Source organism: Macrobrachium rosenbergii, chromosome 52 (genome assembly GCF_040412425.1).
Source record: "Macrobrachium rosenbergii isolate ZJJX-2024 chromosome 52, ASM4041242v1, whole genome shotgun sequence".
NCBI lineage: Eukaryota > Metazoa > Arthropoda > Malacostraca > Decapoda > Palaemonidae > Macrobrachium > Macrobrachium rosenbergii.
This window is the reverse complement of record NC_089792.1, coordinates 35637593-35650132: the sequence shown is the minus strand read 5'-3', so window position 1 is coordinate 35650132 and position 12540 is coordinate 35637593. Positions and strand designations below refer to the sequence as shown.

The 12540-nt window shown below is 40.3% G+C and overlaps 1 protein-coding gene across 5 annotated transcripts in view; it reads right to left on the bottom strand.

Moving 5' to 3' along the window:
* scf (Calumenin scf) overlaps nt 1–12540 on the bottom strand; it is a 145844-nt gene that overhangs the window by 8617 nt on the left and 124687 nt on the right. For all 5 annotated transcript variants that reach the window (XM_067096078.1, XM_067096079.1, XM_067096077.1 and 2 more), the window contains exon 6: nt 8253–8368. In XM_067096078.1, coding sequence (XP_066952179.1) covers nt 8253–8368 — 116 coding nt within the window. The remainder of the gene's footprint in view (nt 1–8252; nt 8369–12540) is intronic.

Genomic DNA, 12540 nt, shown 5'->3' with positions numbered 1-12540 from the left:
TCATAACACGCGGACGTAAAAAAATGTTTTTTTTTTCAAAAATTCACCATAAATCGAAATATTGTGCTAGAGACTTCCCGTTTGTTGAAAAATGAAGCTAATTGATTGAATATTACTAGACTGTAAGTGTTTTAGCTTACAATTGCAGTTTTCGACCATTTCGGTCGAGTTAAATTTGACCGAAAGTCGAATTTTTTCTATTTATCGTGATTTATATAAAAATATTTTAAAACTGATAAAAGCTACAACCATGAGTTATTTTCTGTTGTATTGTACATGAAATTGCGCACATTTTCATATATAAAACTTTATGTAACGACTAATATAAAACGGTGCAAATATTACGACAACGTGAAAGAATTTCTGAGATGTTCGGCGAGTTGCAGCGAGGCGTAAGGAAAATGTTTTTTTCAAAAATTCACCATAAATCGAAATATTGTGCTAGAGACTTCCATTTTATTGCAAAATGAAGGTAAACGATAGAATATTACTAGAATGTAAGAGTTTTAGCTTATAATTGCGTTTTTTTACCATTTCGGTCGAGTTAAAGTTGACCGAAGGTTGAAATTTTGGCAGTTATTGTGATTTATGTGAAAATATTTCAAAACTGATAAAAGCTACAACCATGAGCTATTTTCTGTTGTATTCTACATGAAATTGCGCACAATTTCATATATAAAAGTTTATGTAACGACTAATGTAAAACGATGTAAACATTACAACAACGTGTGAAAGAATTTCTGAGATGTCCGGCGAGTTACGGCGCAGAGCGTAAGGAAAAAGTTTTTTTCAGAAATTCACCATAAATCAAAATATTGTGCTAGAGACTTCCAGTTTGTTCCAAAATGAAGGTACATGATTGATTATTACTAGAATTTAAGAGTTTTAGCTTACAAATGCGTTTTTTGACCATTTCGGTCAAGTCAAAGTTGACCGAAGGTTGAAATTTTGGCAGTTATCGTGGTTTATATGAAAATATTTCCAAACTGATAAAAGCTACAACCATGGGTTGTATTTTGCTGTATTTTACATGAAATTGCACACATTTTCATATATAAAACTTTATGTAACGGCTAATATAGAACAGTGCAAAAATTACGACAAAATGGCGAAAGAATTTCTGAAATTTTCGGCTGAGTTACATGTGGCGTAAGAAAAAGTTTTTTTCAAAAATTCACCATAAATCAAAATATTGTGCCAGAGACTTCCAATTTGTTGCAAAATGAAGGTACATGATTGAATATTACTATAATGTAAGAGTTTTAGCTTACAATTGCATTTTTCGACAATTTCGGTCGAGTCAAAGTTGACCGAAGGTTGAAATTTTTTGTAGTCGACGTACGGTACGTCCACTTGACACCCAACAGACAATTTTAGTCGACGTATGATACGTCCAGTAGGCGTTTAAGGGTTAACGAGAACATAAAAGTTGTGTTTCTGCCATCAAACACAACTTCTCTCATACAACCCATGGATCAGGGCGCCATGGCTACGTTCAAGGCCTCTTATCGGAACACATTTACTCAGGCTGTTCAGGCCATGGATAGCAAGGAGAAACGACTTAGAACATTCTGGAAAGAATCCAATATTCTGAATGCCATTATGAACATCGGAAGGGCATGGAAGGAGGTAAAGAAAAAGTGTAAGAATGGGATTTGGAAAAATTTGCTAAAAGGGTATGTGAACTCATTTAAAGGTTTTGATAAGGGTGAAAAAGTTGTGCAAATTAACAAAAAGATCTTGACACTTGGGAGAAGTTTAGATTTAGAAACTGAAGAGGAAGATATCGAAGAACTCATAGATGTGCAAGATGTAGAGCTAACGGTAGAAGATTTAACTGCACTTGTAGAAGAGAGAAAAAGAGCAGAGGAGGAAGAAATTGAAGAGCCAAAGCAAAAGTTTATGACAAAAAGAATAGCTGAGGCATCTGCCTTAATTGACAATGCAATGAATCTTTTTAGTCAAATGGATGTGAACATGAAACGATTTGCTGAAGTTGAGAGAAGATTTCAAGACACTATTGCATGCTAAAGTCATTTATGAAGAACAAAAAAACTGACTGTGCAATCTGCAATGGATTACTTCTTTAAGATTATGACTCCAGTGCCATCGCCTTCCCCCATGCCTTCCACCACCACATATGAGCCTCGACCTTGTGCATCTTGTGACAGCTCTTTCCTCAGAATCCTACCCCCATAACACCTGAACTAACACCTGAAGAAATACTAGCTGAAGAGGAGTGAGTTGATGATCCTACTGCTTTATCATCCTCCTCCTCTTCCGATTTTTAGTTAGTATAAATAGACGTCAACAGCCTGACACTGTTCAAGTATGCCAACGATGGACCGAATCTTGGTGAGTACCCCTGTACAGTACATGTCTGATTCTTTTTTGTTATTCAATTTCTCTGTTTGTACTGAATTATCAAAAGTCAATCTGCATTGAACCTCCAGAATTAGCTGATATTAATGGGTAATTATACCATATCTGAATAGAGTATAGTACTGTATAGAGTAGGCCAGGCTACCATAGATGTATAGATTGTACCCTGTAGTGTACATACAGTACCCTGTTTGTACTGAATTATCATAAGTCAATCTGCAATGAACCTTCATAATTAGCTGATATTAATATGTATACAGTATAGAGAATAGTACTGTATAGTGTAGGCTACGCTACTGTACATGTATAGATTGTACCCTGTACTTTACATACAGTACCTAGTGTAGCCTGGGCTAATTTCAAGATATGTTAATTTAAAAAAACGATGGGGTTTTTGTAACCTAACCCCATCGTAAATGGAACAATACAGGCAGTCCCCAGTTATTGGCAGGGGTTCCATTCTGACGGCATAGTGATAACCGAAAATTGCGGATAATTTGGTGCTTATTGGCACCGAAAATTGCGGATAATTCAGTGCTTATTGGCACTGAAAATCGAGGATAATTCGGCGCTTATTGGCACCAAAAATCATGGATAATTCGGTGCTTGTTTGCACTGAAAATCGCAGATAATTCGGTGCTTATCGGCACCAAAAATTGCGGATAATTAGCCACTTGTCGCTGCCGAAAATCACTGATTTTCGGTTATTGGCGCCTCTCTTAGGTATGTATCAGTGCCAATACCCAATTATCGGTGCCGATAAGCTGTAAACTGCCAATTGTCGTTGCCAGACAAGCCCCATAAAACCGAGTCTGCTGATAACTGGGGACTGCCTGTACCTTCATTTGTTCCTCCACAAATACAAACTTTTGTTCTTTACACAGGAGACTTACCAACTGGTGGGAAGAATCTGGGTACCCACTGAAACAACTAGTTGGTTCTACCCATCTTGGAGGTACCTCCCTAGTCTGGAGAAGGACAGGAAGGCACCCTGCACCTCTAGGTTGTTGAACATATGGGATGTTGCAACAGCTAGACTTCTGGGCATAAAGTAACGAGTTCACGCTTCATTACCTGGTGAAGACTGAAAGAATCAATGTGTTAAGGCTGAAAGAACCAGTATGTGTCGTAGAAAATACGTGCTATTAAAATCAATGGGTTTGTTTCATTGCTTGTCCCTCTCTCCCCTTGTCCAGAGATAGGGTGGGAACTTGCATCCAACCAATCTACAACCAAAAGATGATGGACTGGGTGCCCTGTCAAGTAACTCGCCTGCAAACCTTGTCCATCCAGCACATACTGGCTTTGCAACTTGACTCTCTGTCCTAAGAGAGAGACAGGAGAAAGGAAAAAGGAGGAGACTAGTCACTCTCACACTCTCTCTCGCTCATCGAATACCTTAGATGAGATGCAACCTGTCTCCTTACGGGAGCTAGGTGAATTACACAACTTTTTGGGCATCCAACACAGGACCCAAGGAAAAAGTATACAAGGACTTGTGGGCAACATCCCAAAGATAGAACGAGGTGAATGTGGTCTGGCATGATCCTATCCCTGGTCATAACACCTGTCGAACTGCCAAGTTCTTTCGGAATGCTAATACCTCAGGTCGTAACACCTGTTGAACTCCCAGGTACTTTCGGAATGCCAGAGTCAAGCTTTGCCCTGACCTCATGAGCTCTTGCCCCCGGACTGTACCCCGCTGTCTTCCTTGCCTGACAAGGCATACGCCCACTCTATTGTCTCACTTAGCCCTTAAGAGATCATGTTCTTGTACACCTCTTTCTTGGTCGAGTCAGTACTAATGAAGAGGCTTCGACACTCAGCTTGAGTTCTCTTAAGATAGTACTGAAGAACCTTAACAGGACAAAGTAGCATCAACGTCTGGATCACTACCGAAGAAATCCTCTAGAGAGAATCGAAAATAACTCGAAGCTGATGTCAGAGACTGATGGATTCTGTCTTCGCTACAAATTCTGGGAAAAACTTGAGTGATACAGATCCCCATCTCCTCGAGTGTTTGACATCAAAAGAGAGGCCATGAAGATCACCTGCTCTCTTCGCCAAAGCCAGGACAAGTAGGAAAACAGTCCAGTCTTGAGCGTTAAATCCCTGTCTGAAAACTCTCAAAGGCTTGTGTGGGCAACGAGTAAGGTTTCTAGGGACGAGACATACATCCCAAACAGGGGTCTGAGTTCTCTGGGGGCATAGACTGTTTGAAGCTTCTCAAGAGCATGGAGATTTCCCATGAGCAAGACATCTACTCCTTTCAACTTAAGGATTTGGCCAAGGCAGACCTGTAGCCCTTACTAGCCAGGACAGAGGGAAGCTTCTCTCAGCAAAGAAAGACAAGTAAGTACGCTACCTGCTGAAAAGTTGCTCTGATTTGAGAGATACTCCTCTGACAACATCAACTACTGAAGATGGCCCATTTTCCCTGGTATTCAGCTGTTGAGGATTTCCAAATGGATCCAGAACTGCTTTAACCTCCACTGAAGGGAATGGAGGTGACGCTGCCCATGAGGGATCAGCTTCTCCAATGATTACAGGTGACCCATAAAAATCTGCAACTGCCAAGCAGGTTGTTACTGTCAGGACAGGAACTTCTGCCCTACCTCTCTGACTTGCTACTGTGAGAATCTGATGGAGAAACTCTCACTGCTGTCATGTCTATCAGCATGCCCAGGTACTTTACCCTCTGCTTGGGCTTGAGATCTGACTTCTTGAAGTCTATTGTCACACTGAGGTCGTGACAAACTTCCAGGAGATGATCTCTGTGGCAATGAGGTTGCCAACACCAGACAATCGTCTAGATACCTTAACAGACATATCTCATATGAATGGGCCCCAAGAAATAATCAGCATGAACACCAAAGTAAACACTTGGGGGCAGTTGAGAGCCTGAAACAGAGCACCCTGAACTAGAACACCATCCCCTTTAGGTAAAACGGAGGTGCTTCTGAGAGGACTGATGGATGGGTATTTGAAAATATGCATCCTGTAGGCCCGCTGAAAGCATGCCGAGCGAACTGTTTCCATCTTGAACTGGGTCTGGCCAATGAACTGGTTCAATGGAAAGAGGTCAATGGCCAGTCTCCAACTGCCTGCTGCCTTCTCCATCTCGGACAGGCAGTTGTAAAAACCTGGAGACTGATCCTTCACGACTTCTACTGCCCCTTTCCGTAGCATCGCATTCACCTCCTCCCAAAGGGCAAGGGTCCTTCTGAGAGCCAAGAATGTAAGTCTGAAACTGAACCATATCGAAAGTATGGGGTGGCAGAAACTTGAAGGGTATTAGATACCCTTCTTGAAGGACATCCACTACCCAGGTCTCAGCTCCATATCAATGCCATGTTGCTCAAAGGCTTGGCAACGAGTGCGGCAGTACTCAAGGTACCACTAGTGAGAGCCCTGTCAGTCCTCTCTGCTGCACAAGACTGTCTGCTGGAAGCTCAATGAGACTTCCTGCAGGGAAATGTAGCAGACTTCCTCTTCCTCCGCTTACTAGTATTGGAAGAAGAGGAGGAGATGGCAGAATCTGGTGATGAAGATGATGACGATGACTTTAATCTCCCCACACACATAGGCAAAGGCAACATCTGCTGGCAAATCACCAAATATACAGTATGTGAGGAGATAACAAGAAGGCGGGGACAGTTCAAGAGCCAGTGCACACCTCAACTTTCGAAGTGGTCACAGTCACTGTAGAGGCAGTAACAGGAGACACCTTCGTCACCTTCAGATGGTCCAGAAGGGGTGAAAGGCTGGGGTCCCTCAAGAGACCAAAGGAGGGCCACAACTCCTTGGGCCTCTCGTCCTCCACTGCACCTGGAACAAAAGTCAGGTTAGGGTTAAGCTCTTCACTTAAACCCAGAGTGTCCTTCACAGGAAAGCTCTCTCTCTGAGCGAAATGAGGCCCCAGGTGAGAAGCCAGGCGGGATGCCCTCCCACCTTTGAGGGCTCTATACTGGACGATCAACAGGAGTCAGCGAGGGGGATACTACTCTCTTGGGAGTCGCAACAGTGGGTGGGAGGTTGGCAAGTGGAAGAAAAGTACTGAAGATGACCTTCAGTGTCACTGGTGGAGTATTGCAATCTGATAACACCATTGAGACCCTCTTCTCTCTCTTCTTCTTCTTCCTAGCAAACTTCACCCACTGTTCAGATATGGCACTCCAAACATGGACTTGATTGATTGCACTCATGCCCCCTGCAGGAGGCACAGAGTGTGTGCGGATCTACCTCAACGAAAGAGAGACCTACTATAAGGCCTGTCCATCCCTAGGGCAACACCTGAAAATCTAAGGTTTCCACTCCAAGGTAGAAGGCTTAGGTGATTGAGGGGCTTGACTCATCTTTATTAATCAGGCAAATCTCTACAACCATACAAAGGTAATATACTCAAAGAAAAAACATGAAAGAAAGCAAAGGCAAGTCGGGCAGAGAGTCCACACCTACGTCTAAACACAATGGCAGCTGGAAGCAAAGTGGAGTGAATACCAACAAGTGGGCAGAACTTCCCCAACCTGGTGATAGTTAATGACCTTGTCTGAAAGTTAAATGGCCATTCCAGCTCATGTTCACAAATTAAATCCTACGTAAAGAACTTCAGGCTTGTACTTCAGTAGGAAAAAAGTAATTTGAACTATTTTTGAAAGAAAAATCTTAAAACTACTTTTGTTAAAAAACAAAACAAAACAATCTATCCCTCTAATGCAGCATTGTTACACTATATAAACAAACTAAATGCAGAAAAAACATCCAAAAACCATTCAAAGACCATGTACCTCCAAAATGTCAAAGCCCAATGAGCTTTGAAGAAGTAATTAAATCTGTTTAATAAAATCCATGGTAATGGTGCACAGGGTTCTGATTTTTTAAAAAGCCTAAAACATTACAGAAAACAAAAGGATGAACAATCTGTCCCCAAAAAAATAAATTTCTGCCAAAGTTACATTTTTATCTCTTCAAAAACTTGTTTTCAGTGATGAGGTCCACCATTGGTCCACCTTTGGTAATTTTTATTTTTTAAATCGGATTTGTGTTATCCTGATGATAAACAAATCAAACCAAAAACATATACTTGGAAGGCAACCATTACAAGAAAGAACAGCAGCTTTTAGATAGGAAAGAATACCTTTCTAAATTAAGGATTGCCTTCTCTCTCCTTTTGAAAACTTTCACTTCTTGACTTTGTGTGCAGACTACAGAAGTAGGGGGAAAGAAACTTTTAAGCAATTTTCTTTACAAATTACAAGACTTGTGGCAGGAAACTTCATGTTCTGACCCATCAATGGCTTGATGAATACAGGAAACAGATGAAGAAAGGAAAAAGAATGGGGTCTGTACGACAACCCAGCCTGCTGGAGAAAGAGGATTACTGTATAGATAAAAACTAGTTTTGACTGACTTTAAGCAGACTCAACAGCACTCATTATAAAAAGATTACATAAGTGCTTACACATAGAAAATAGCCTTGGTAATACAAAACAGGAAGTATTTGTGATAGCTGTGTATGGCAAACCTTAATAAATGGGTAGACAAATTCTGGGGGACTTGGACTAGCTGGGACATTTTCAATAAGACAAAAAGTTGGCTAATTACAAAACATCAACAAAAATGTATTGGAGCACTGAATTATCATAGTATAGTCTCAAGCTACTTTACTGAAAATGATAAATTATATTCCTAACAAAATAATTGTACTTACTATACATACTAACTTCAATGAAAACACACAACATACTACAGCATTTGGACACCACAAAATTATGACTTTCAGGTCTTCAGCCACTTCAAGTATAGAATGAGGTTTGTCTATTGCATAACAAAATATTTTTACAATCACATGAGAGAAATGAATAACTTACTTCCTCTTCATCAAGGTATCCATCATCATTCTTATCCCGAAACTGTCTAAACTGCTCCCGTTCATTGCTAACCCAAGCTGGTTCTAAATCATCAGGATCCCCTCTGTACATGTCACCTATGGGATCAAGAACTATGTTAAAAAATATTTTTTTCATACCACCAACAAAACTGCAGAATAAACTTAATGCTACCTCAATGCAATTCCAATGAGGATGGCGCAATTAAGACCCCACACTTTATCACCTATTAGTTCATACAGTATATTATATAAAGGATGGTCAGTATGCACCATGAAATATTTCATATAAATACAAACGTATTTAAAAACAGAAGATTGTAGTACCACACTTAATATTTATTTGTGCTATGCTCCTGACAGTACAATTTGTATACTTGGCCAGTTTTCTCAGTGCAGTATTACTGATGGTTTCATACTAGAAACATAACTAAATTTCTAAAATGAACCATACATTTTTGGATCAAGCAATAGTAATTCCTCGTTATATGAACTCTTATCATCTGGACATCGACATTATCCAGAAGGTCTGAAGCACTACAACATTTATATAAAACATATATACTATTTTAAATAACACTTTACCAAATATCTACACGGCTGACAATGCTGAGAGGGCACATAAAGAGGTAATGGTAATGTTTACAGTCATCACCACACTGAGAAAGGGATATTGAAGGGGTGGTAAAGCAGAGTATGCACGGGGTGGGGAGAGATGATGAGTGAGGAAGCCTTGGAGGGTCCCGTACGCACAGGAGCTTTTGCGAATGATATTGGCTTCTAAGCAATAATGTCATTTAGAATGTCATCATCTGTCCTTCTGTTTATGGCTTTGAATAGCCGAGTATTGTGGCTGGCAGTTCGGGGTAACTGCTTATGGGGTGGGAGTCTGCTTGGGAGCTTCCTTCAGTGTTATTGGCTTAAGAGCAATTTCGTCGTTACATAATTTTGAACATTACTTTTGAATGGCTGAGAAAGATATGTCATGACTATGTTACATTGGTTTTATTTTCTCATTTGGTGTGTGTGTGTGTGTGTGTGTGTGTGTGTGTGTGTGTTTTCTCCCCTTCTCACTCTCTCCCATCTCCCCACCTCAGATGGATAGCTTCAACAGTGACATTGAGGTTGAGCTCAATTTGCAAACAAAATTATTTTAATATTAAATTACGCTTTTCTGAAGTTGAAATACCCAAGGACTGAAAAACTTTAAGAGAGCCTTTGCCCATCAGTGTCTCAGTCTGTGTGCGTGTGCGCCTGTGTATAAGAACAAATGCACCACACTGAGGTACACTACAGTACACATTTGCTTGCTTTTCTCTTTTCTGGGTTATTCTTTATTACTATCTATATGGTATGGAATACAAGAATTTACAAATACTTACTCGTCCAAAAAAAACATCATAAATCAGCTTACAGAATCATATCATTGTTTGAAACTTTTGGTAAACAGGTAATACACTATAATATTAATGATTAACCAAATTATGTAAATCACATTTTATTAAGGATATCAACTTGTTTTAAAATAATCATGCACAACACAACAGAGGTAGTAAATAGACATTACTGCAATTGCTTTCAGAGGTGCAATTTACATGTAATTGCCAAAGGAACTGAATTTTTACAATATCAACCTAATTACATAGTTATTACCTGTCCATGCATTGCAAACAAAAGACTAGGTATTGTTTAGTTCATGTTCACTTTTTCGTCTATTGCTGACTGCTAAATTCAAATGTGTTTGAGGGCAATATGTATTGCATGTCCACACAAGGCCAAGACATGATAAAAGCTCAAGTAACATTTACATTTTGTTTGCTGTTTGTTCTCTGTAATCATTTGAAAATTGCATAATACCTGTAGGTCTATCTCTCTCTGCAGGTTTAGAAGCTCTTGTAATCAATTTGGTCAAATGTGAAATGTAAACTTTTCAAAGTACTGTAATGACAATTCCAGTTTAGCATCTCTCTCTCTCATAATCACAGGTTGGTTTTCCTACCTTACAGAACTTGGCAAGTGTCACCTTGTTTCTGTAAGTTTCTCATATTCAAAGTATGAACTCGATATGAAGTGCATGGTAAAGTTAATATTCCTTAATGGAATGTAATTAATATAATTATATTAATCAGTAAATACTGTATAGTGCATTATATGATTACCAAAGGTTTCAGACAATGATATACAATAGCTTCAGCTCTAGTAGTTTTGTATATGTACACAGTAGTGTGTAAGTTACAAAATAGGGAAAAGGTAAGAACTTAGGTTTTGACATTCATGCAATACTGTGAAGTCTATTGTTTATAAGCATACAGACCGGGTTACGTCGGCCTCGGCTTATGTCGTTCCGAGCTTACGCTGCTTTTCAAATATGTTAATAAAAAAATTGGTTCCAGGTTACAGAGGATGTTCAGAGTTTACGTCGTTTTCAGTCTTGCTTTGCAGCGTAAGTGACGGAACTAGTTTCTGAGCATGTACTGTACTGACTGATGAGTGACCTTCCTGGGATGCTCACGCGTAACAATACCAAACAAACCATCACTCGTGTTTGTCTCCATTGTGCTAAGCTGTATCTGGCTACGTTGCTGTTGCTTTAGCATGTCGTGCTTCGTAACCTTTACTAGGGCTCAAAAACATCAAGTTTCTTCATCTGATGGCAGTGTATCGAAGAAAGGAAGACCATTCACGATGACAATGGATGTCAAATTTAAAACAGTTCAGCATTCGGAGAAGGGAGAAACAAACACTGAAATTGGTCGTGCACTGGGCCTTAGTAAGATCATGGTCAGGACCATAGTAAAGGATAAAAAGCGTATCCTAGAGCACGTTCAAGGTGCTGCTCCCATGAAGGTGACGATAATTAATATGAAGCAACAAAGTCGAAACCTTGTGGAGAAGGAGAAATTATAGTTGATCTGGCTAGAAGACCAGAAACAATGTGTTCTCGTGAGCCTTAGCATGATTCAGGAGAAGGCTAGGGAGTTACATAAGACAGTAGTCAAGAAGAACGGGGAAGAGAGTGCTAGTAAAGAATTCGCAGCCAGCCAGGGTTGGTTTAACAGATTCAAGGGTCATGCTAATTTGCACAACCTTAAGCTGCAAGGCGAATCTGCTAGTGATGATCATGCAGCAGCAGACAGTTTTCCTATTGGTTTGGCCAAGATAATCAGAGAGGGAGACAATTGTGCTCAACAAGTGTTTAATGTGGATGAGACAGGCTTATTCTGGAAATGTATGCCTAGTTATACGTACCTCTCCAAGGAGAAATCAGCACCAGGCCACAAGTCAGTAGGGAGAGACTGACTTTACTTCTTGGGGTTTACCGACTTTAAGCTTTAGCCCTTGCTAGTATAGTTGGCTGAAAATCCAAGGGCTTTAAAGGGCATCTTCAAGAGTCAACTCCCTATCATTTGGAAGGCCAAGCAGAAGGCTTGGGTTACCTTGATCTTTGAAGACTGGTTCAATGATCACTTCGTGCCTGCAGTGGAGCTGTATTGTGCCTTGAAGGGTCTGCCGTTTAAGGTCCTGCTTGTGTTAGACAATGGCCCTGGTCACCCTCAGAGTTGGAGTGATATGAACCCAATAGTGAAGGTAGTGTATCTTCCACCCAATACTACATTGCTTTTACGACTGATGGACCAAGGAGTCATTGCAACTTCAAGGCCTACTACCTCAGGAGAACAATTCACAGAGCTTTGAGGGTCATCGAAGGTAACCAGGAGTTGATCCTGAAGCAATTTTGGAGGGCCTATAATATTGCAGATGCTGTGATGAATATTGCAAGCGCTTGGGAAAAAGTGAAGATGACGACTTTAATGGGCCCTGGAAGAAACTGTGTCTGCAGTTTCTGAATAAATATGAGGGGTTTGACAAGGCAGAGGATGTGGAAACTGTGGCAAAGAAAATTGTTGGATTAAGGAAGAAGCTAAATTTGGAGGTGGAAGCTGAGGATGTCATGGAGCTAGAGAAGCAGATGATACAAGAGGAAGAGGCATCAGTCCCAAAGCCAACGGTATTAAGTACTAAGGGCTTGCCAGAGGGTTTATCTCATTTGGAGAGAGCAATGGCACGTTTTGAGGCCGAGGACCCTAACATGGAAAGGTTCACCAAGGATTGAAGAGGGATCATGGATTGCCTAACTTTTTACAAGGAGACTTTAAAGGAGAGACAGATGAAGAAAAGTGTGCAGTCTAAGCTGGACACTTACTTCAAGACGAAGTCTCTAGCACCATCTGCCATTCCTAATCTAGGTACAGAATTCTTCACTTTTTTTT